This window comes from Cetorhinus maximus, chromosome 1 (genome assembly GCF_964194155.1).
Source record: "Cetorhinus maximus chromosome 1, sCetMax3.hap1.1, whole genome shotgun sequence".
Classification (NCBI taxonomy): Eukaryota; Metazoa; Chordata; class Chondrichthyes; order Lamniformes; family Cetorhinidae; genus Cetorhinus; species Cetorhinus maximus.
In genome coordinates this window covers 91828853-91855053 of record NC_135879.1, presented here as the reverse complement: position 1 = coordinate 91855053, position 26201 = coordinate 91828853, and the positions used below count along the sequence as shown (strand labels likewise).

Genomic DNA, 26201 nt, shown 5'->3' with positions numbered 1-26201 from the left:
CTGGGCCCCCATCTCTTCAGCATCTGTGCCCAGAGATGGTGTGCTTCTGAAGGGGACAGATGCTGAAAGCTGATAAAGGAGCAGGTGCATTTAAAATTTCATGGCTGCGTCTCCATGATATGACCCTGATCACAGAGCACAAGTGAGCTGCCCTCAGCCAGTCAGGAGTCAGACATTCAAAGAAGCAATGTGAAGGCCTATGGAGTGTCCTCACTGCATGACATCATCATCCTCCTGGAATCTAGCACCTATTCGGGCCTCCACTGCGACTCCATGACAGGAGCCTGGGGACTGAGGCTATGTAATTGCAATCAACCACACAGGAGTCAAAGATGCAACGTTAGGATATCAGGACTGTCTTCATTGCATCTCGTCATCATTCTCCACGAATCTTGCAGCTATGAGGACCTCTCGAGCATGCCTGCCTTGTCTGGCCAGTGCAATGGCCTCACCGCTGGCACCCTGCCCATCGAAGTCCTCTTCACTGTCATCCCCTTCGATATCCTCCTTATTGGAGGAGACATGCAGCTCTTCCATCTCCTCCTCAGTGAAGCCAAGCTTCCCTTGTAGGTTTGCTCAGCCTTGTAAATACCAAATATCATATCATAACAAAATTGGGGACTCTGCAGGATTTTTAAAATTCCTTGCTTGGCTTGGAGTTGGTGAACCTTAAGACTATGAGTAGGAGAAGGACATTGAACTCAGGAGTTGGTGTTGAAGGATTGTAAAGTGGTTGGACTGCAAAAATGGCTTTAAAAATTGCTATGACTTTTCTGTGAGTAGAAGATGTAATTCTGATTGGCTTACAAAAAGTAACTAAGGCACAGGTAACAGAATTAGCAGATGTTGAACCAAGCAATACAGTTGTAATTGGCAGCTGTGCAGAGTATACAAGGGTATATCCCACTTCATTATCAGGAACCTCCACAAAGGATAAAAGATTCTGACTTAAGGAGGGTGGTTTAGGATTCCTCCCGGTAATCGGACGATTGGCCGTCAGAAGTAAGGGAAAGAATCCTCAACTCTTGGATTGGCCATCTTGGATTATCCAGCAATGATCCTAGGCCTCAGGTGGATATTGTACCAACAGCAGCAGCCAGCTCCCTGGTGGCGCTATTATTCAATAGAGCTGTTAGCTTCTGATTCACTGGCAGATTTCTGTGGTTGGGACTTCCACCCCCAGGGTATTTGATCCCGGGAGAAGGGCCGCTGCTGGCCTCTCAAGTTTTTGAATGGAACAAGATGCATGGATATTCCCTAAAAGTGGTGAGGTGGAGCTCTCATCAGTTCTCCAGCCAAGTCCGAAACTCCCGTCATCTCCACAAGATTCTAAACCTCGAGTACAGTGTACAGTTTTGCTCTTAATGAGGGCAATATTTGCTTTGGAAGCAGTTCAAAGAATGCTCACTTGGCTGATTCCTGGGCTGAAGGTGCTGTCTTATTAGCAAAGGCTGAGCAGCTTGGGCCCGTACTCATTGGAGTTTAGAAAAATAAAGAGTGATCTTTTTGAAGCATATAAGATTCTTACTGGGCTTGACAGGGTAGATGTGAAGAGGATGTTTCTCCTTGTGGGGAAATCTAGAACTAGGAGGCACAGTCTAAAAATAACAGATCTCACATTTAAGATGGCGATCAGAAGGAATTTCTTCTCTCAGAGGGCTGTAAGTCTTTGGAATTCTCTTATACAGAAAGCATTGGAGGCTGGGTCAATGAATATGTTGAAGGCTGTGTTAGGTAGATTTTTAATCGACAAGGGGGTCAAGGGTTATGGTGGGCAGGAAGGATACTGGAGTTAAGACCACAATTAATCAGCCATGATCTTTTTGAATAGTGGAGCAGACTTGATGGGTCGAATGGTCTACTCCTGCTCTGGGGGTTCATGTGCGTAGATCTTTGAAGGTATGCAGGACATTTTGGGAGAGCAGTTAGCAAAGTATATGGGGTCTCGGAATTTTATAAATAGAGGTCCTGTGTATAAAAGCAGGGAAGTTATGCTGAATCTGTATAACAAGCTGAAGCCGGGTGTTTGTTATGTCAGCCAGCTACCTTTCCCTCCTCCAAATTCAACACAACCATTAGCAAGTTAGTGGAATGTCCATGGTCAGCACTGCTTGCAACTATGAGGGTAATCGCATGTCATCAAAACTCCTGCTGTGAGAAATGGGTACAGGGGCAAGCAACCAAAAAAGTAGCTCTAATGCCTAAATTTCAAAGACTAATTTTAAAAGTCAAAATGCAATTGTCAACTATATGGCAATCTAGCCTTAACGTGTGAAATTCTTCGAGGAACATCTGCAGGTCTCCCAGTGCCAGGTGTGTGTCAGTTGTGGCTAAGCTGGCAGCATTCTAGCTTCTGAATTGCAAAGTTCTGGGTTCAAATCTCACTCTAAGGCTGGAGCACAAAATTCAAGGCTGACACTCCAGTACGGTATTGAGGGAGCACTGCACTGTCAGAGGCGATGCCTTTCAGGTGAGACATTACACTAAGGCCCATCTGCCTGCTCAGGTCCCAATGCATTATTTGAATTCAGCAAAGGAGGACCAAGAAATTTAAGGAAAAGGAGAATAAAACATGAATGTAAACTAGCAAGAAACATAAAAAAACAGACTCCAAAAGCTTCTATAGGTATGTAAAAAAAAGATTAGCAAAAGCAAATGTGGGTCCATTACAACAGAGGCAGGAGAATTTATAATTGGGAAATGGTAGCGAAGTTAATTAATTACTTTGTGTCTCCTTCATGGGGGAAGATATAAAAAGCTTCCCAGAAATAGTAGTGAACCAAGGCACATGCGGGAATGAGGAACTGAAAGAAATTAGTATTAGTAAAAAAGTTGTACTGGGGAAATTAATGAGACTGAAAGTTGGTAAATCCCCAGGACCCAAAGTTCTGCATGCCAGAGTGCTGAAAGAGGTGGCTATAGAGATAACGGATGCATTGGTGCTAATCTTTCAAAATTCTATAGATTTTGGAATGTTGCCTGCAGATCGGAAGGTTCCAAATGTAACCCCACTGTTTAAGAAAGTGGGGAGAGAGAAATGTGGGACTACAGACCTGTTAGCCTGGCATAGTAGGGAAAATACTAAAATCTGTCATATAGCACATGATAACTGGGCACTTAGAAAATAATGATCAGGTAGGGCAGAGTCAATATGGATTTATGAAAGGAAATGATGCTTGAGAAACCTGTTAGAGCTTTTTGAGGATGTTACTTGCAGAATAGATAAGGGGGCACTAGTGGATGTGGTGTATTTCAATTTTCAGAAGGCTTTTGATCAGGTCCCACACAGAGGGTTAGTAAGTAAAATTACAGCACATGGGATAGGGGTAATATACTGGTATGGATTGAGGATTGGTTGACAGACAGAAAACAGAGAATAGGAATAAACAGGTCATCCTCAAGTTGCAGGCTATGATTAGTGGGATACCACAAGGATCAGTGCTTGGGCCCCAGCTATTCACAATCTATATCAATGATTTGGATGTGGGGACCAAGTTTACAAGTTTGCAGATGACACAAAGCTAGGTGGGAATGCGTGTTGTGAGGATAATGTAAGGGGACTTCAAAGGGATTTATGCAGGTTTAGTGAGTGGACAAGAACATGGCAGATAGAATACAATATGGTTAAGTGTGAGGTTATCTACTTTGACTAGAGGTGCAGAGTGTATCTTAAATGGGGAGATTGGGAAGTTGATGTCGAAAGGGACCTGGGTGTCTTTGTTCATAAGTTACTGAAAGCTAACATGCAGATGCAGTGAACAATTAGGAAGGTAAATGGTATGTTGACCTTTATTGTGAGAGAATTTGAGTACAGGAGTAAAGGTATCTTGCTTCAATTGTATAGAAGCTTAGAGTCTGCAATATTGTGTACAGTTTTGATCCCTTTACCTAAGGGAGGATATACTTGCCGTAGAGGGAGTGCACTGAAGGTTCACCAGGCTAATTTCTGGGATGCCAGGCTTGTCATATGAGGACTGGGCCTGTATTTTCAAGAGTTTAGAAAAATGAGAGGCGATCTCATTGAAACTTACAAAATTCTTAAGGGGCTAGACAGGATAGATGCAGAAAGGATTTCCCCTGGCTGGGTGGTTTAGAACCAGGGGACTTAGTTACAGAAGTAGGAGCAGGCCATTTAGGACTGAGATGAGGAGGAGTTTTTTTCACTCAGAGGTGAATCTTTGGAAGTCTCTACTCCAGAGAACTGTGGAAGCTCAGCCATTGAATATGCTGAAGACAGAGATCGATAGATTTATAGATACCAATGACATCAAGGGGTATGGGGATAGTATGAGAAAATAGCATTGAGGTCAATGATCAGCCATGAGCTAGCTGAATGGTTGAGCAGGCTCGAGGGGCTGAATGGCCTACTCCTGCTACAATGTTCCTAGTGCCTGTTTTAAACAGACACTGAGCATATTAAGAACTGCACTGAGAAAAGCCAGGGCATCTGAAGTGTGAGCAATTTGTATTTTTCCCTGTGATGTTATAATTTGCCGCCAAATATTTAAAAAATGTATTTTCCACCTTCAGAATTAAAAGCTCAGCAGTAATTGCACTGAAATTGTTTTTCCTTAAATTTCTGCTGAGCTTGGCTGGAAAAAGCATAGAACATGTAAATTAACCATTCTCTGATAGTCTGTAGATTGGAGGATGGGTGTTGCAGCCGTATCTTTGAACAGTGCGTCTATTGACACAGCTATGTCAGGCAATGATTTGCACTGTATCAATTGATAAATTGTAGAGTGGCGGGACATATGGCAGGACTTTCAGCAAACAGGCTATTTAAAAAGAGTCTCGGAACTCATGACTGAAACCGCAGCAACATCTTCTGGTAAAAGGCAGGGTGTTTTCACCAGCAAAATGCAGCAGGCGGGGGATAGTTACATGATATAAATAGTTAATTCTCCAGCAACATGCAAACAGTGGAAAATAGTTAGCTACAAATATGTGTATAAAATCAATGGTGGTTACGAAAGGGCAATATGGGCTCCAGGCCTGGGGAATTCTGTCCCAACACTCGCTACAAGCGCGATTTCCCATTGTTGTGCTATTTTGTCCAAACTGGTTTCATGTTAAGCTATGATAACCAAAGAAACTTTAATTCAATTGGTTTTGGTTGGATAAAACTAAGTTGAAAGAGACAAAAACATTGCATATTACCTTACTGCTACCAAGTTTCTCACCAATGGAATGTAATTCCTAAAATGCTACTATTGGATTAATGCACTTGCTAATAGCATCACATTTCCAAAATCTACATACAGCAGGTCAAACCGCCGTGCAGCTCCATTTTCTATTAGGTTGGCTAAGCTCTTCCTCGAAAATTAATAGCAGGTAATAATTGTACAAAAAGGCTTTAACCATTACTGAATTTCCTAGTTTGCCGTGTGTGGAGGGTTTTATTAAATTTCGCTAATTCTATTGCTCATCGGGATATATGAACTCATTAACTAACCTAATCAGTGACACAGTAACTTGCACTTGAAGAGCGGGGGCAGCCAGACTTCCCATTTCCTATTATATGCCTACAGAGAAAAAAGTCGTGTAAGGACTGTGATTATCAAACGCACACGTCCGTTCAATGTGATAGGTCACTGGGGCGGTGTTCCTATTCGGCGCAGGTTGGAATGCTATTGGACTTCCTCGATGTTTTTCCTCTGTTCCAGGCATTTCGGTAGGAATGCAAACCATCACAGAATCACTGAAAATGCAATGCACACTGCAAAAAAGAACTGACTCCTTTACAATCGGCTTTCAAAGACAGATACATTGCATTAAATGAAAATAAAATGATTGAGAAATTTATTAATAAATGCTCATTAATCACTTTCTGCGGCATTGGTACTTATGTTTTCCATAAGATCAAAAAGGTCATGAGAAAATATACAAGCTGCTTTAACATATGTTAACGGTCAACCAGACGACTTTCAACGAGACAACCTTTGTAAATAGACGATCACCATAGAACATCAACAATCAAATGTCATGAATGTAAACAAACATAATAGCAATACATGCGCTGCATTTGAATAATATTATTGCTGAATATTGTTTCAAAAGGTTTAAAGCATTTAAATAAAGAATGCATGCATAATAAATGACTGTTGCCTGAATGCTTGTTATCTGCAAATACAGCAGGCTCTGATACCCAGGTACAATTCAAGCGTGTACGCTCTCAGAACAAGTTGTTCTTGTGCACAATAAGGTACTTGTTTTAACGCAATGGCTATCACAGGAATCGTTACCTTCCCGACATGAGTCCCAGGAGGGATTTTTGCTAACAGAGCGTTTCTGATGACAGTGTGCAATAATGGACCATGACGTCGATGTCTGCCACCTGATACACCTATAAGACAGGAGCTGGCTCCCAAAAGCATGTGTGGGTTTTTTTTTCCCTCTGTAAAGCGGTCCTTTCCCTGCGGGTCTGTTAAGAAGTGGAATGCTAGGATCATGGCAGGGATATTTTAAACATCCGAACTCTGAAGTGATAGTTTGATTGACGGTCTGTAATCCATCCTTCCACCTGTTCAGCCAGAGAAAGGCCGGCTCAGGGGTCGTGCACCGCCGGAATATGACCACTCCACCAACAAACTGTTGCATGTGCTTTCCATGCAGAAATAAATGTACGTTGTCGCATACCTATCTTAGAATGGGGGAATTGAACAATTCCTTGTTTGTTCTTAGAAAAACAATGGCACTTCTTTGGAAAAGGGATACTTCCCGTTCAAAGTAAAGAGGGATGCAACATTTTTCAAAACACACTCAACATTTCTGCCTGGGTCAAAACGTTGTTTGCTTCTTTTACCAAACGTGATTTTTTATGTTAAATAAGCACATTTCTCCCTCAGAACTACAGGTAATAAATTCAATTTTCCAGTGAAAATGAATGCATATTTAAGAGCGCATATTTTGCAATAAAGGATCGCTTGAAATCAAGACAATATATAGTCTCCCAGCAGACGTTCTGATGTTTGTATTGTACCCGTACAGTTTCTCACTTCCATTGCTGATACAGCATCCATTTCAAATACCGTCAGACTTCTGGCCTACACTGCCAGTGCTGCCCACAGGGTATGGGTATGTGGGTGGCTTGTATCTTTGGGGAAGCAGACACTCTCGTCCCGCTGAGATCCCCAGCTGCTTTCCAGCAAAGCCACTGTCCCCCGAACCAAATAAGAGTTAATTCCATTCGCCACTATCCAAATCGAAACTTTGGCCGATATCTGACAACGCTTGTGTTCTTCCTGCGGACGCTCGATGAAGGTGGCGGCTTGGGTGCCGTTTTTTTCTCTGCGACTTTTCTGGTAATTTTGAAGGTCTTTTCTTTCTCAGACTGTTTGAACCTTGGAAGGAAATGTGTAGAAATGTGCTGAGGTTTCACCCGCGGGCTGTTCCCCATTTTAACTTTACCGCGTTTATTTAAAGCCACATACCACTCTCGGTTATTGTTTTCGCTTTTGTAAGTGGCCGAGGCGTAAGTGTTGTAACTGTTCTCTTGATACCTCTCCTTGAAAATGCATTCATTTGTAAACTTGGTCTACAAGAGAAGCAAAAACAAAATTAATATTTTACTTTTACTCAGATATCAAGAAGATATAGTGATGACGCTTACATAAAATTATTTTGAAAGTACAGAAACAGGCCATTTGCCAACTGGTCCATGTCGCTATTTATTTCTTCGTACGGGCCTCCTCGAACCTTTCTTCAATCCAGTCCTATGAGTTTTCCATTCCCCCTCGTGTTTATCTCGGTTTGCCATAAATGCATTTTTACGCACAGTATAGGCGAGGGCGACCTTCGAATAGCCTTTGGGTCTTTGAAATAAGATCAGGAAGGGCTGAAAGGACCTGGAAATTTAACTCGGCTTTTCTTTTCACAGATGCTGACTGACCTGCTGAGTATTTCTAGATTTTCTGTTTCACAATTCCAGCATCTCCAGTATTTTGCTTTTCTTTTGGTCATTGATTTGTTTCATATTTTTAGAATTCAAATATGTCCTCTGGGTTGAGGTACATCTCACTCAAGGGTCTATGATATAGGTCTAGGTGACCTGCTAGAGTTGGGTCCTTTGGAGAAATGGAGCGTGCAGTTAGCAGTCGGTGACAGGCGACACGGTATATACAGATACTACCAAACTGTGTGGGCACAGAGCAGGGGGACAATAGGGGCCAAGGTCACTCACACAACCAAGGGAAGCAATCAGTCCATTCACTGCACACTTCCCATTTGCTTTGCCACATACGAAGCATCGCATTAAAAAAATCCCTACGTTTTGGGTCGGTAGTCTCCGAATACCACAGAATATCTACACGTTTCAGCTCAAGAGTGGATTCCAGTGTGCTGCTTTAGACCTGTAAACTGGCAAAATATTCACCTATCTCTTCGGATAGATCCGTTTCTGTAGAAAACGTTCTCTGGTAGAAAACTATCAGAAAGTTTGAATATGGCTAACAGGAGATGCCACGTCCCGTCCCAGTCCCGCAAATCGTTAGTAAATCAATCAACATCGCTTACGAAGAGAAAATGTAATCAACTATTTGAAAACACACAGATTTCGGGCTAGAAATCTTCTAGCTTCAGGAAGAAAGCTTCCTACATTATCGCTCGCCTATCATTTCCAGCATAGGCGGATGGGAAGTGGTTACCAAGAAAAGTTGCAGAAAACAGCCTGCTAATGTCCCATGAAAGAATACTCTATGTAACAATGTGTTAATGAATGTCTTAAATGGCCAAAACTGTTTTTTTTAATCTTTCTTTTCAAAGGCAGGAAGTTGAAATCCATACATACTTCATTGTATATTCTAGTGTATGTATACTCAGTGTATTATATATTCTAGTGAATCGTACATCCAGTGTATTGTATATCCAGTGTATTGTATATCTAGTGTAGTGTATGTCCCATTGTATTGCATATCCAGTGTATTGTATATTCTAGTGTATTGCATATCTGGTGTATTATATATCCAGTGTACTGTATTCCTAGTGCATTGTACATCCAGTATATTGTACATCCGGTGTATTGTATATCCGGTGCATTGCAAATCTGGTGTACTATATATCCAGTGCATTGTATATCTAGTGTCCTGTACATCCGGTGCATTGTATATCCAGTGCACTGTATATTCCAGTGTATTGTAAATCCTGTGTATTGTATAGCCAGTGTTTTTTTTAACGCCCTAACAGTGTATTGAGGAAGTAGTATTGCGGTACATTGGGCAAACTAATCGATTCCACATCAACTTCATAAATGCGGTTTGCTCCAAGAACATTTGGTTATTTTGGAATCGGGCGGATCAGTAAATAGTGTACTGAGATATAAGAACTTCAAACCGGAAGCTGATGGCGGGAAATTAATAACTGACATTCGGTAGGTAAATTGCGTCTTTAGTTTTTCATAAACAACCAGTGCAATTATGACAACTTCACTCAGGCGTGTTCAATAGGTGTAATTCTTTTAAAGTCATGTTTAGCATGGAGTGCGTTTTGGTCGGATGTTGCAATATTGAGCATTGCACTGTTATAAATCTGAGGATGATCTTAGAAAGCCAGCTCTGTCGCAGTGACAGTGCCTCTTTTGTAATCTTAGAACATTTCGACAATTATTAGAAACTGCATTTATCTAACCTCCTCCTGCACCTGTCTCAGCCTTCCCTTGAAGCTCTCAAAATTAGGAATGAAATTCCAGCAAGCCAGATACAAATAGTAATAATGACTATTTTCTGCTAATGGCATTGACTTGTAAACATGCCAAAATTCGTTTTCGGAATTTAGATGACATTCGGCAAACCGCTTGTTTTCGCCATTGTGGGTCAAAATTAGAGAGAGGCGCTTTCTTAAATTCCATACCAAACCATTGTTGTATGGCATGTTCGATTTCCACGCTCAGTGCAGTCAAATTAGCGATTAACGTGGAAGAAAAATTGCAATATTTCAAAACATGTCAAATCCTCCTGAGGAATTAAAGGGAAATCTTTTCTGTGCAGCGGTTGATAATTGCTACTACGCAGAAAATGCTGGGATACACTATCCTTCGAACTCACTGATTTAATTACTTTGCCATCTGTATTTTGGGGGAAGAAAAACGAGACTGATGTCAGGCGACTCGTCAAGATAAGAGAAAGAATGACTGGAGCAGTGCTACAACTTAATATGCGAACCGATTTGGCAGGATTGCAGAATTATTTGTACCATTGGCTTTTATCTCACTGATTGAGTTCTATCAAAGCGCCACACTGACGGGCGCTAGATTCTCTCTGTACTCCCAAAACTTATTAAGCAATCACAGAACTTCACCCAACCATGACTAGTACGCAGTCACATGCCATTTAGCATAATTGCATTAAATTTAGTCGTACCAATAGAAGACAATTGATGTCAAACGTCAATTTATATGCTTGGTATTCCAAATAACATCCAATGATTCCATTTTATTTAGCGTCGTTAATTTTGTTCAAACCCTCATTCGCAAATACGTTGGATTATCGTCTAGTTTTTTTCTCAAAAAGATCCAGAGTGATGTAAAAGCAAAATTCGACCATAATTTAAATTTGAAGCTTAATCGCCGGCGTGGCATTCGCTAATTTCAACCTGAACATAACATTTAACAGCTAGTAAAATATGTGAAACAAATATTATTGATGCAACCTAAAGGCAATCCATTGAATCCGTGTGCTCGTAATGCTATTTTAGCTCGTAAAAGAATCAGAAATGTTTTATTTTACTGAAATAATTGTAGCTTCTGCGATGTGAAGCCTTTTAGATACTCGCATTTTGAAAGACAGTAGTGGAGTGGAGAGTGGAGGGGGGTGGCAAGGCTATTCCACAATTTGGATACATTTTTCTTTAACCGTGCATCGATGTTATTTTTTGCAGCGCGGTTTTCAAACCCCATATCTTGTTTTTGCCCTTAGGTCATCGGATAATTAATAGTGATTTTCTGTAAGGAGATGGTTTTGAAAAATTGCGTGGCCCTGTGTCCCGTTCACGTATTGGTTTTGATTTGTTGAAGACAATATAGATGTGATCTCAGTGCCAAAATGTAAAATTGCAGAGGAGGGCTTGCCGTTTTTTAAACACAGGGTAGCTGTAAAAATATATGCTTTTTTGGCGGGTGGGGCGGGGTGCTTGACTGTATTTTAGCGTCAAGTGGTATTGGAACAGGTCTCGGTTATTTACCAAAGATATGCTTAGTGCAGAGCAAGATCATTATAGGAGGTGGTTTGCTAGTCGTCTTCAGAAAAATTCTGAATGTAATTCTTAGAACTGGGCGCTTTTTAGACGATTGATGATGGTACTGCGCAGAACTGTGAGACAAATGGATGTAAGAGTAGAGGCCGCGTTCAGCACGCCCAGTAAGTGCATGTCATAAAAGATAAAGGTCATTTTAAACCATTCATTTGAATGAACGGCTGGGCGCATCCAACAGGCTTTGATATATATACACCTTGACATTCAACATTTCTGCTTTTCCTTTTGCGCTGTACAATCTTTTGAAAAATAGCGCCACCGGCATCAAATTATACTCACAGTTGCGTAGAGTTTCCCCTTCTTATTCATCGCTAAAAATCGGTTGCTAAAAATTCCCCGAATTCCCACTATCCCCTGAGACACGGCGAATATCTCCAAAATACCTGCAAGTGAAATTTCACAATAAGATGTTTGTTGCCGGATTTCTAAAATATGTTCGCTGGCTACTGCCCGCACGGACTGCATATACAACATTCCTTCTCTTAAAGCTCTTTCTGTAACTTTAAAGAGTGGGAGGTCCCATGGCGTTAGTAGGCCTGTAAATATTTAAGGTTGGAAACATGTGAAAATCATTTGCTTATTATACAATGCGTCGTGGTTTCATTTGTTCTGTATTATTTTGCCATGGATTATCATTCCATGTTATTGACATGCTGAAATTAGAGATTGTGGAATCTGACAGATATTGTCCTAAACCAAAGTTAATTTTTTTTAAAAAATCTTTCAGATGACTAATGGCGGCGCCAATAGAAAACTTACTTATCAGTAACGACTAGTCTAAGTTTTCTGTTTTTCAAACTTTTTCGAAAGTCATAAATTCAGATTAGTCTTCAGTCATTCCCCGATAATAAGTAATTGCCAATCCGTGTATTGCTGTAGCAAGCGAGGGCCGAAACAACCACTCCGTTTACTAACCCAATAACTCCAAGCACTCAGTTCCCTACAGCCTGCACCTGTTACCGACATACTTAGCAGTTTAACATGACCACACAATGAAACATAGGCCAGACAACCTGACCCCGGAAACACTAATCACAAAATCGATCTTTGCAGCAAAAATAACTTTGCAAACAAACGCCATTTCCAGTTATGTGGAAATTGGCTTAACAGTGATGACATGCTTACACTACACCGCAGGACATTATGGATTCACTCTATCAGTGTTCTGTATGATTAGTTGATCATGCAAAATTTAAAAACGATTCAGAATCATGTCAACATTTAGTATATCGACTTCAAAGCCAATATACATAAAACCTCAATGTAACATATATAGTTTGGTTAATACCCAGCTCGTTATTACTTTAGTTAGAACAAACGTTAGATAGGTGGGTCCCTATTATGACAACTTAAAATGCGCAGTTCTTTGCTAGTTGAAGCAATGCACTTATAACAAAACAAACATGCAAATATATTATCTAACCGATAGCAGTTAGAATGTGCCATTGGATACACTGCACGCAAGCTTACGTTCTGGAGTTATTTGCACATATAAAATGCCAGTCAGAGACTATATTGTGGTATTTATGGTTGTGTGTTTATTTAATATGGTCTGTCATTGAAATTTGAACTTATTTAGAATAAACACTTACTGAATAGATTGGCTTCATGCGAGCCACTGACTTTGCCATCAGGCTGAATCTGCAAATGAAAACCAATTCCAACTCTACAATAAAGTCTTCCAGTGCGGGGCCCAGACCTATTCCATTGGTACATGTTCCTGAGTGATCTACGGCTCTGCATGGCTGTGGAGCTCTCGTTTGTTGTACCCCGAAGTAGTTCTGCGGACGCTACCTGCTCGCTCTGCCCAGAAGAGCAGCGGACAGTGTGATTCAGGAAGAGGAGGACGAGGCAGTGAAGGCGCATTCTTCCAGCGGATCTCTCCGGAGTGCTCGCTGCTAGGACAATGCCCGCATTTTGCTGATCCTTTGCTCCATGCACCAGCGACCGTTTGTGGTATGTTCGCCAGGGATATCCATGAAAAAGGCACTGCGGGCACGGGGATATTTATAACACAAATGATCTCATTGCGAGATGCATGCCTGTGATCTGAACGACACGCTCTCATCCTGTAGTCGCCAGGAGAATGGGCATGGTCGTCTCCAATATATAAAATGGAAAGAGAATTGGTTAGGAGAGAGTGCTATTAACACCACAAAAAAATGCCAGGACGCCATCTGCGCAGACTTCACGCACGACGAGGCTAATTTTAATAGTAGGGGGAAGTCTACAAATAATTCATAACAAACAGAAATGGGTCCCACAGGGGACAACCAAATGAGTCATTTCATGTCTAAACTCAAGGCTGCCGTAAACTAATGGTTCTTAACCAAGAACCAAAATGATCTCTAATGACCCGGTTTCTCTCTAGAGATTTCAAATAGACGTATAAATGGTCGCAGAGTGCAGTATGAAATAAAAGGACAACTTTACTCAATGGATCAATGCCGTCAAGTTATCCACAGGCAGGTTGGTGCCACCGAGCTAAAATGGGAATTATTAACAGCGGCGAATAGTTTAAACGTAGCAAAACTGGCCAAGAGGTTGCACATCAACTGTTAGCGTTTGGTGACGAGTAAAATGTAAGCTTCAATGATCTGGCGTTAGATAAACCAGGTCATTTAATAGTCCATTCATGACGATGTAACATACATAAATTCAATCGAAAGTTTACAGCAAACGATATAATGGACAGATTTCAGCGCCGTCGGATTTAAGTATGGCGAGGAAAAAATCAATCTGAATATCAACACAGCCAGAATCACATTTAACAGCACCAGCATGTTGCACTGCAGATTGACGGTGCAATTTAGTTTAACTGGACAATAAGGTTCCAGGGAGATTCAAAACAGCTGTGTACGTGTGCATACGGCCAATGGGTTAGATTCACTCAGGCTGGTTAACAGGAAAGAAACTGGTGTGCACATCTATTTCCATTCCTGATGCACATTCAGATTTCCAGCACCCGCAGTATTTTGCTTTTATCCATGATGTGCACATCTACGGCCTTTGGTGCATGAGTGCCGAATTGTGTTTGAAAAATAAAATTTAAACCCCTGGCAGCAAATTAGAATTGGGGTTGAGACTCAGTAATGCATCGTTTTGAACTAAAACAAAACTAACGTAAACCGCCTTCCCTAGATGCTATTATTGTGTGGAAGAGAGAGAAGGGAATATGAGGACGTCTGCGCACGAAATAACGAAATATGTGGGGATGTACGCGTGCAAAAGAAAGCAAATAATTTGAGTTCGTGTGCAAGAACGTGCGAAGTATGTGCAACGGTGAGTGCATGAAAGACATGCGATGCTTTACACGTTTAAATTATCATTTAGGAATAGTCCTTACTTTTAAAATAGCAATTCGTATTACTTTCAAGCCACACTTTACCTATTTGCTAAAGTTAAATATTTTAGCATCCTTTGGCCACAAAACGATGTACTTATGAATCTGGTGAGGAATACTCCAATGTACACAGGGCACGAATCAATAGTCCACAAGGACACCGAATGTGAAAAGCTCTCTCTGCCTTTTTTATTGAATGTTTTTGACCTACTGGTAAATGTTTGGACCTATCAATTTTAATAATATGACCACTCTTCAGAACTGTAACTTGAGGATTGTGCTTACATCAGACACGGTTTAACATTTGAACTGAAAAAGAAGCAAAAATGATTAATGACAAGAATTCACCGTCAAGTAACCCGAGAAAGCAAGATTTCCAGAGTGTAGTTCATTTTCATCTAACTTCACCTCCCATGTTCTCCGCCTAATTGTGTCTTTCAAACTCTCAATTAAAAGTCACCCCTAATTATTTTTTCATGAGCAAACATAATGAATTGACTTGGAAAAAGTAAGTGTACTAATGTCACGCTCCATTTGTTCTGGATTTTAATCTGATATGTGTGCGTGTTTATTTTAAAGAAAACGCCAAAGATGTCATTTCAGACTAGGAAGAAAGCTGTTTTACACCTTTACATTGAAGCATATTAGCATAGGTTCAAATAACAGCTTGAGAATTCAGGTGCATACTGGATACCGAAAGATTTTCTTTGGAGGTCCTTAATGCATTTAACAGAGCAACTGTCTTTATTTACCTGCTGTTTATGTAAAAGGCATCACCATTGCAGCAATGTTAATGAAAGGAAAGTTAAGGCAACTTTTGAGAAACTTTTTATTGAATGGATTGTATTTGGATGAGCCAGATGGTAGCCTGTCTTTGAAAGGATTTTGTTTGCCAAATATTTTTCTGTAGTTTGTAATTATGGTTTAAATTGTTATTTTACTTTTGTCACAGTACAGTCCAGTGCTCTAAAGGGGCACTGCTTGATACAGTGAGCTACAACACTGTTACTACTGGGACCCGGATGCCAATCCAAGCCAGAATGATGGCATAAAATCCTTTGTCTTCTGTAAAGGTTTTGCCTGAAATTAGTTTGAGTAGTCTCAACCTAATACCATTGGTGCAGCCAAATGCAGAGAGCTAGCCACTATTTGGCATAGATTGACAATCTTATTCAAAGTGACCATAAAGGTATTGGAATGGAAAGTGGGGCGAAAATACCACAGAGGTACAGAAGATTGAATTAGGATTACACCCAATACATTATTGGGACAGAGTACAGGCAGTCAAATGTTACGAAATGTATCTGGTTTGAGAGCAGTGTGAGTTAGCAACACAAATAGCCCATTCATAAGCAACCAATTTCTGCAGGAATAATTCTGAAATTTTGTTGGATTTGGAGGGTCAATTCATATGGTACCTTTAAAATTTGACCTGGAACTCAATGCAGAATATCATAACATTTGCATGGCAATATCATAACATAAGCACAAAACAGCTACATTAATGTAGGAGAAAACCAGTGTAATTTGCTTTCTTCAAATTAGAACATTTGATATAAAAATCATCATAACCTAAAGACTAGGACATGTCTAAGTGGACATGGAAGCAAAGAATCTTGTAGCACAAAGTAGGCCATTTGGCCCATCATGCGTGAGCCACCAATGTAGCCTCGTGATGTGATGTAACAGTTGCAACATCTTGGAAATAATTAATTGGGCAGAATGTTATGGTGGCAGGAAGGGTTATGTCACTGGGACTGAAAACAGGAGCTGACCTTGCTTTGGCCATCAGGGCAAAATTTTACCATTTCATCAGTGGCAACTTAATTGGTTGCAGGTGGAGTAGTCATCCTATTAAGGATGGCGGCTCATCCCCAAGAACTGTGGCCCAATCACCTCAGCAGCACCTTCCCTACTGGTGGCCATTGCTGGGACTGCACCAAGAGAATGAAAGCATGCCGATGACTCTGTGGCCTCAAAGTCAGGTAAGTGGGATCTGGGCCATGGGATCAGACAAGTAGGCCCTAGTGAGCGGTGGGTGTATTGCTGAAGGCAGGTGGCACTGTTGCCATGGAGGAGCACGACCGTTACTGCTGCTAAGGGAGGTCTGTTGTGGAGCATGGAGTGCTGAAAAAGTAGTCTCCCAGAGGCTGCTGGAAAGCCACCTGGGTTTAGCTGGAAGTCTACCCACATGATGGAGGGTGATTTTGGCACTTTCAAAATGTCAGCAGAAACAAGGAGAGGTCTTTAACTGGCTACTTAAGTGTCTCAATTGGGCTCTCAGCTGGTGGCTTGTCTGCCAACTTTCCCAATGCTGGCAAAATGGCATGGTGGTGGGAAGGCGGTGGGCACGCACCCAGCATGACTATGGCAATTTACCAGCCCATCATCTCCCAACCCACCACCAGTTACCCCAGAAAATTCCAGCCATTATTTTAAAATAGGGACTTCTTTACATGGGGCCTTTGGTAAAGAAAACTCTTTGTAGTCAATCAATGCCTTAGTTATGAAACCTGCTTCTGTATGCCTGATTTAACTTTTAAGAGACAAAAGAATGGGAAGAATTTTGAAAGAATGGTTAACTTCTTCTTTGATGAAATGTTCCAATTAATCCATTTTAAATGAGATGTGACTGAGATGAAATGTGCAAGAGGATTTGTAGATATTTATGATATACTTATTACAATCAAGTCTTTGAGTGCAATCACTGTTGCTTCGTTAGTTTGAGGATCCTAGAGTTTTTGAATACAATCAACAGAAGAAAGAACTAGCATTAATATGGCTACTTTTACAATCTCGGGACAATCAAAGGCTCCTTGCATCCAATTAAACACATACAACATGTAGTTGAGGTGAGCACTTGCAACGTATAGTGTGAGATGAGAGTGACTGCCCTTGACATCAAGGCAGCATTTGGCCGAGTAAAGCATCAAGGAGCCCTCGCAAAACTGGAATCATGGGAATCAGGGAGAAAATGCTCCACTAGTTGGAATCATACCTAGCACAAAGGAAGATGTTTGGGGAGTTGTTGGAGGTCAATCATCTCAGTTCCAGGACATCACTGCAGGAATTCCTCAGGGTAATGCCCTGGGTCCAACCATCTTCAGTTGCTTCATAAATGACCTTCCTTCCATCATAAGAAGTAGGGATGTTTGCTGATGATTGCACAATGTTCAGCACCATTCACGACTCAGATACTGAAGCAGTCCATGTCCAAATGCAACAAGACCCAGACAATGTCCAGGCTTGGATCTTACAATATTACAATATCCAGTATCATTCACACCACACAAGTGCCAGGCAATGACCATCTCCAACAGGAGAGAATCTAACCATCTCTTCTTGACATTCAATGGTATTACCATCGCTGAATCTCCCACTATCAGCATCCTGGAGGTTACCATTGACCAGAAACTGAACCCGACTAGCCATATAAATACTGTGGCTACAAGGGCAGGTCAGAGGCTAGCAATCCTGTGGTGAGTAACTCACCTCTTGACTTCCCAAAGCCTTTCCATCTACAAGGCACAAGTCAGGAGTGTAATGGAATACTCTCCACTTGCCTGGATGAGTACAGCTCCAATAACACTAAAGAAGCTTGACAAGCAGCGCATTTGATTGGCATCCCATCCACAAACATTCACTTCCTCCATCACTGATGCAAAGCGGCAGCAGTGTGTACCATCTACAAGATGCACTGCAAGAACTCATTAAGGCTCCTTAGACAGCACCTTCCAAACCCACAACCATCTAGAAGGACAAGGGAAGCAGGCACATGGGAACACCACCACCTGGAAGTTCTCCTCCAAGCCACTGACCATCCTGACTTGGAAATATATCGCTGTTCCTTCACTGTCACTGGGTCAAAATCCTGGATCCCCCTCCCTAACAGCACTGTGGGTGTATCTACACCACATTGACTGCAGTGGTTCAAGAAGGCAGCTCACCACCACCTTCTCTAGGGCAATTATGGATGGGCAATAAATGCTAACCTAGCCAGTGATGCCCACATCCCATGAATGAATAAAAAAAATGTCAATGGCCGGAATTTTCCAGCCCCTCATGCCAATGGGATCTTCTGGTCCTGCTGATGTGAATGGAGATTTCAATGGCTTGCCGGCACCCCTGTGGGGGATCCCACCATGGAGGGTCTGGAAAACTCTGGCCAATGATACACTGTAGAACTAGTTGGGATAGAGTTCAAATGACTTGTGGCAAAACTCATTCAATATCTTAGGCTGTAAATTACATTCAACCAATTAGAAGAGAAATTTGTGTATGCAAGTACTGAAGACTAGTGCTCCAGAACTTGCTGCATGCCTAGCCAAGATATTCCAGTACAGCTACAATGCTGGCATCTACCCAGCTCTGTGGAAAATTGCCCAGGTATGTCCTACACACAAAGATCAGGACAAATCCAACCCAGACAATTACCGCCCCATCAATCTACCCTCCATCATCAATAAAGTATTGGAAGGGGTCATCAACCATGCTGTTAAGTGGCACTTGCTTAGAAATAACCTGCTCACTGACAGTCAGTTTGGGTTCCACCAGGGCCACTCAGCTCTTGACCTCTTACAGCCTTGGTTCAAACATGGACAAAAGAGCTGAACTTCAGAGGTGAGGTGAGAGTGACTGCCCTTGACATGAAGGCAGAATTTCACTGGAGTCAATGGGAATGAGGGGGGAAACTCTCCGCTGGTTGGAGTCATACCTAGCACAAAGGAAGGTGGTTGTGGTTGTTATAGGTCAATCATCTCAGTTCCAGGACATCACTGCAGGAGTTCCTCAGTGTAGTGTCCAAGGCCCAACCATCTTCAGCTGCTTCATCAATGACTTTCCTTCCATCATAAGGTCAGAAGTGGGGATGTTTCCTGTTGATTGCACAATGTTCAGCACCACTCACTGAAAGTATTTAAAGAGGAGGTAGATAGATTTTTGAAATATTGGGGAGTTGAGGGCTATGAGGAGCTGGCACGAAAGAGGAGTTGGTGTCTGGGGCAGATTATCCATGATCTTATTGAATGGCGGGGCAGGCTTGAGGGGCTGAATGGCCTACTCCTGCTCCTATTTATTATGTTCTTATTCACGATTCCTCAGATACTGAAGCAGTCCATGTCCAAATGCAGCAAGTCCTGAACAATATGCAGGCTTGGGCTGACAAGTGGGAAGTTACATTCATGCCACACAAGTGCCAGGCAATGACCAAATCCAACAAAGGAGAATATAACCATTGTCCCTTGATATTCAATGCCTTTACTATTGCTGAATGCCCCACGACTAACATCCTGGGGGTTACCATTGACCAGAACTGAACTAGACTAGCCATATAAATACTATGGCTACAAGAGCAGGTCAGAGGCTAGGAATCTTGCGGTAAGTTACCTCCTGACTCCTCAAAGCCTATCCACCATCTACAAGGCACAAGTCAGGAGAGTGATGGAATATTTGCCTGGATAAGTGCAGCTCCAACAACAATCAAGAAACTCCTTATCATCCAGGACAAAGCAGCCCTCTTGATTGTGACCACATCCACAAACATTTACTCCCTCCACCACCGATGAACATTGGCAGCAGTGTGTACCATCTACAAGATGCACTGCAGGAACTCATCAAGCCTCCTTAGACAGCACCTTCCAAACCCACGGCTGCTGCCATCTAGAAGGACGAGGGCAGCAGACGCATGATAACACCACCACCTGGGAACTCCCCTCCAAGCCACTCACTGTCCTGACTTGGAAATGTAACGTCATTCCTTCACTGTCGCTGGGTCAAAACCCTGGAACTCCCTCCTTAACCACAATGTGGAGTGTGCCTACACCACGTGGTCTGCAGCGGCTCAAGAAGCCAGCTCACCACCACCTTCTCAATAAATGCTCACCTAGTTGGTGATGCCTATATCTCATGAATGAATAAGAAAATAAGCTTTCAAGCGAGTACTTTATAAATCTAGCTGCTTATTGCGCTGATCAGATACATCACATGCATCAAATTTAGGTAGTATAAGACCATTTCCCTAAGGGATCTCACTCCAATTGGTTTCAGTGCATTGCAGAGTCAAATTGGGCCTTACTCCAGATTTATCCCGGTACTTTTGCATTGCTTTGCAGCCCAAAGCACCTTGCAAAAGTGACAAAATAATTTCACTGCAGATCTCCATCTTCTGCCAGTACAGTATTTATTTTCAGCTCCTTGAAACTGGATGGCAAAGCTATCAACACTCAATGTGTAACAGCATTTTTACCCCCTTATCTAACCCAGTCCTGCCACAGTGCTGTAGCTGTTCTGATTAAGTAAAAGGTGATAACAGAACTGCAGAGATCAGCGGCTATTTCCATTCGAAGCAATGTTAGATGTCACACTGCCCCATTCCACAATGCATTACTTTCTACAAATGCTGTGAACACTTCTATCTATTCAAAAAGAAGAATCTATTCATAATTTCTTTTCAGAAAATGTGATTTTTTTTTACTCTTATGAACTTGCAAGTAAGTCCAGAAAATTATAGTTTGACAAAACCATTTGTATGTATTTCTTTTTCGATTGAAAATGTCTGTTTGTCTGCTCTTCTAGTCTTCCAAGCATTTTGCAATTATTTGTGCACATGTTCTCTGTTTACAACTTGAAAGCTGTTTCCCTATTTGTGTTTCCAAAACATTTTACATTGCCGAGTATTTTACAGTCAGTTGCCTAAAGCTATTGACAGTCTAAGTAAACTGCACCTGTTGCCTGATTATTGACATGCACCTGTCAATCGAAATATTGACTGGCAACAAGATGCTGTCAATACATAAATCTCAAAGGATTTCTTATCGGTAATTTGAATGATCAGACACCTGCTTGGTGATAATGACATACGAATGGCCTAGTATTGACTTTAGAAGTAAAATGTCCACAGGCAAACCCTAGGGTCATTGCATTGACAAATGCTGAAAGAACATCTGTTAATAGATGACAGACTGCCCATATTTATAAAAATCTAATGAGTCAGACCTGCTAAATGACATTTCTCAATTGCTTTAACTTATTCCAACACCGCATTGGTTTGTGTAGAATCCTTCAGACTGAAAAATGGAAAACTAGTTTATGCTAGAAAAAAGATTTTTGTCACACCCTTCAGTGTTGGTATTTCACACTTATGAAAATAAAAATGGTATAACCATGGATTTGAAAATATTCAGTGGAATAAATCACAGAATGTTGTTTCTGCATCATTTTGAACTATTAATGTGGAAAAATAATGGTTGTGTGTGGGTTAATTTAGCAGCAATTCAACTGAAGAGTTCAAATAACAGAATAAATCCTCAGAGAAGAACTTGAATATTCTGTGTTCATTTTCTGAACTTCATTATTGGAGTGCTACATTGAATACACTTACTGGTGTGTTCTTATATACTAAAAATCTCAGATCTTGCTTTAATGTATAAAAACCTGTGAATTTTTATTTTGAGTTATTCTCACCAATTGCAAAACCAATTTTTTGATGTGGAAGTTTCATAACATTGCTTGAAGACTAAATGAGTGAACTATGATGTGAGGCAAACAATATTAACATTATATGACAAGTTCTGAAGGTATACTGGGCCTTATGATAGGTCAGGCTATTTTCTGGATGCATTCCTGCAGAATGTTGGAGGGAAATTTACGAATAGGTACTTTGAGCATGCAGTATTGCACCAATAGCAGAGTTCCTTTTGTTAGTTCATGGAATGTGAGCTGCTCTGGCAAGGCCAGCATTTATTGCCCATCCCTAATTGCCCTTGAAAAAGCGGTGGTGAGCTGCCTTCTTGAACCATAGCAGCCCATGTGATGTATGTATACTGACAGTGCTGTTAGGGAGTGCTAGGATTTTGACCCAATAACAGAGGGAATGATAAGACTTCTACATTTCCAATTCAGGACAGCACCTTCCAAACCTGTGATCTCTACCATCCAGAAGAACAAGGGCAGCAGGTGTATGTGAACACTACACCTGCAAGTTCCCTTCCAAGCCACCGTGAAAAGAAAGAAAAACAACAAGATGGAAAGCAACACTAACATCTATAGAAAAAGGAGTTGTTGGGAAAAATTCTCCCCCCGTTGGGGGGGTGGGGGAAGTGCAGGAACAGGTGTGGGAAGGCGCGCCTCCAATCGGCGTCCCCAATTGAGGCTGCGCCACCATTTTAAGTGGGAGGGACAATTAAGGCCCGCTCAACATGACATCCGCCAGGAAGCGCTGTGCAATCCCTATGTGGGCCAGGGGGGATTCCTTCAACCGGTAGTGTGCTCTTTTGCGCATGCTGCCTCAGGGAGATCAGCTCGGAATTAAAATTTTTAAGACAAATGTTTAAAAAATTTCCCTGACATGTCCCCCTCATGTGACACTTTCACATGAGTTAGGACATGTCCATCACTTTTACTCAAACCTTTACTAAATATTTATAAACCTGCATGAAACCTCATCCCGCCGTGGATGAGGTCTCGTGCTTTTTCTGAAGCTCGCCAGAACTCCTGGCCTGCCCGCCAACCCTAAGGTTGGACGGGTAGCCCTGTCAATTACATAAATTGATTTATTAATGGCCTCAATTGGCCATTGGCAGGTTGGCGGGAAGACAGCTGACTCGGCTGTGCTCCCGCCGACCTGAAAATGGAAATGACGCAGGGTGACATTGGGAGTTCCGCCCAAAGTCATCCCGCGTCATTTTACGTGTTAGCGAGCGGGCCCCGACCGGAAGATCCTCCCCGTTGCTTCTGTTTTGGTTTTAAGGGCAGAATTTTCCTGTTGTCATGCAGGGGTGGGCCCCGCACATCATTCGTCGGGCGAGCGTCCCTAAGTCACAGTGCGCCATCACGATATTTGGCTGGGTGGGCGCGTGATGATGTCCGACGCGCACCCACCATTAATTAACGAGCCACTAAAGGCCCTTAAGTGTTCAATCGACACCAATTTTTCTATGTCCGTGCAATCTTCATGTCGGCGCATGGGTGCAACGGACAGGTGGGTAGGACATTTTTGTATAAACCTCATCCACAGGCGGGATAAGAGGGCTCACTGGGGTCGTGAATGTGCCCTGTCAAGTATTTATTTTTGAAAGTTATTGAAACTCACCTGCTTGATCTGCAGTACTTCAGAACGCATTACAGCTGCTTTGTCTGGACTCTTAACCTTCAGGTCAGCCCTCTGCAGTGAGGAATCTTTTCTGGGCCTGCAAATTTCAGGAAGCCTTCCCTTAGCCTGGGAATGGGAGCTGAACTCTCCACTGGAGGCACCTCCTCTGAGGACGAAGGGAGGGCTAGAAGGGGGAGGAGGCCAGGAGTGTACATTCAGCCTCCAGGGGAGCCACCTTTGGGAGGACAAGTGCAGGCACAAGAGGCACGGGGCCAACTGGAAGTCCAAGGAGGAAGGAGCCGCAGAAGACGCCACTATCCTGCTGCCAGGGTATACAGGCAGCGAAGCAGCTACTTCAATATGTCTGAGGTGCCGAAGGAGGCTCCATCTCTCAAGGGTCACAGTCAAATATATCTATCAGATGATTGGGCCTGAGATCTCCCCTAACTGTGGGTGGACACCCCATGCCAGTGGCTCTAAAGGTCACAACTGCCCTTGACTTCTATGCCTCTGGCTCCTTCCAGGGCTCGGTGGGTGATCTTTGCGGTGTCTCCCAATCAGCTGGCCACACCTGTGTCAAACAGGTTACAGACGCTCTGTTCAGCCGTGCATTGACTTTCATCCACTACCGTTGGGACCAGATAAGCCAGACAGAGCGAGCCAGAGGCTTCGCGGCCATTGCTGGCTTCCCCCGCGTCCAGGGTGCAATAGACTGTACACACGTGGCCATCAAGGCGCCAGCAGGTGAGCCCAGTGCCTTCGTCAATAGGAAGGGCTTCCACTCCATGAACGTGCAGATAGTGTGTGATCACAGGATGCAGATTCTACAAGTCTGTGCAAGGTACCCAGGCAGCTCCCACGATGCCTACATCCTCAGAAACTCCCAGGTGCCGGGGCTCTTCAGTGCTCCAGCCCGGCTTGATGGCTGGCTGCTGGGTGACAAGGGCTATCCCCTCAGAAGGTGGCTCATGACGCCTCTCCACCATCCAAGAACAGAAGCTGAGCAGCGGTACAATAGGAGCCACGCCTCCACAAGGGCTGTGGTGGAGAGAGCCATCAGTCTTCTCAAGATGCGCTTCTGATGCCTGGGCCACTCAGGGGGCGCACTCCAGTACCCCCCAGGTTGTGTCTCGATGATAGTAGTTGCATGCTGCGCTCTGCACAACCTTGCGCTGGAAAGGGGGGGGACGCTGTGGACGATGAAGATGTAGACGCAACGGCTGTGGCTGCACACGATGAGTCCAGCAGTGAGTCCGAGGATGAGCATGCACAGGGAAATGCTGAGGGGGTAGACGCTGACCCGGGCATACTCAGGGAGGCAGGGACACCTGGGAGGCTTTAATCAAATGAACCTTCAGCTAGCACACCCCAGATGGTCCACCAGGACAAGCCTGGGCTGTCAGCTCGACAGTCCTCACCTAAGTACAAAATCTGCCAGGTTAGCAACAGTAACTAAGGGCATTGTTAATAAAGCTGAATGTCCAAAAAAGCACTCATTACAGTTTTGGAAACCACCCACATGCAGAAGAAAAGAGGCACTCTCAGCCATGGTGACATATCTGAATTTAATGTGTGAAGCAAAGCAACTTATTACAAAAAAAGACAAGAGTGACTGGACGTCCTCTACACCTCCATCCCCCACCAGGATGGTCTGAGGGCTCTCCGCTTCTTCCTTGAACAGAGGCCCGAACAATTCCCATCCACCACCACTTCCCTCCGTCTGGCTGAACTTGTTCTCTCACTGAACAATTTCTCCTTAAACTCGTCTCACTTCCTCCAAATATAAGGTGCAGCAATGGGTACCGGCATGTGCCCCAGTTATGCCTGTCTCTTTATGGGGTATGTGGAACATTCCTTGTTCCAGTCCTACTCAGGCCCCCCTCCCACAACTCTTTCTTCAGTACATTGATGACTGCTTCGGTGCTGCTTCGTGCTCTCACCTGGACCTGGAAAAATTTATTAATTTTGCTTCCAATCTCCACCCCCCCATCACTTTCACGTGGTCCATCACTGACACTTCCCTTCCCTTCCTTTACCTCTCTGTCTCCATTTCCGGTGATAGACTGTCCACCAATATTCATTACAAGCTTACCGACTCCCACAGCTACCTCGACTACAACCCCTCACACCCTACTTCCTGTAAGGACTCCATCCCATTTTCTCAGTTCCTTCGCCCCTGTCGCATTTGTTCTGATGATGCCACTTTTCAAAATAGTGCTTCTGACATGTCTTCCTTGTTCCTTCTTCCTTAACCGAGGTTTCCCACCCACAGTGGTTGACAGGGCCCTCAAACGTGTTCAACCCATCTCCCGCGCCTCTGCCCTCACACCTTCCTCTCTCTCCCAGAACCATGATAGGGTCGCACTTGTCCACACTTATCACTCCACCAACCTCCGCATTCAAAGGATCATCCTCCGCCATTTCCGCCAACTCCAGCATGATGCCACCACCAAACACATCTTCCCTTCACCCCCCCCCCCCCGCCCCCCCCCCCCCCCCCCCCCCCCCCTGTTGGCATTCCGT

General features: G+C 43.0%; 1 protein-coding gene across 1 annotated transcript; it reads right to left on the bottom strand.

The window, feature by feature from the left end:
• Positions 1-5794: 5794 nt before the first annotated feature.
• Positions 5795-13788, bottom strand: fgf5 (fibroblast growth factor 5). Its single transcript, XM_078550695.1, has 3 exons — positions 12840-13788; positions 11527-11630; positions 5795-7537 (listed from the first exon to the last, which is right to left on the bottom strand). The coding sequence occupies exons 1-3, from the start codon at positions 13111-13113 to the stop codon at positions 7196-7198; spliced, it is 720 nt and encodes a 239-aa protein (XP_078406821.1). The 5' UTR covers positions 13114-13788; the 3' UTR covers positions 5795-7195.
• Between the last annotated feature and the right edge of the window lie 12413 nt (positions 13789-26201).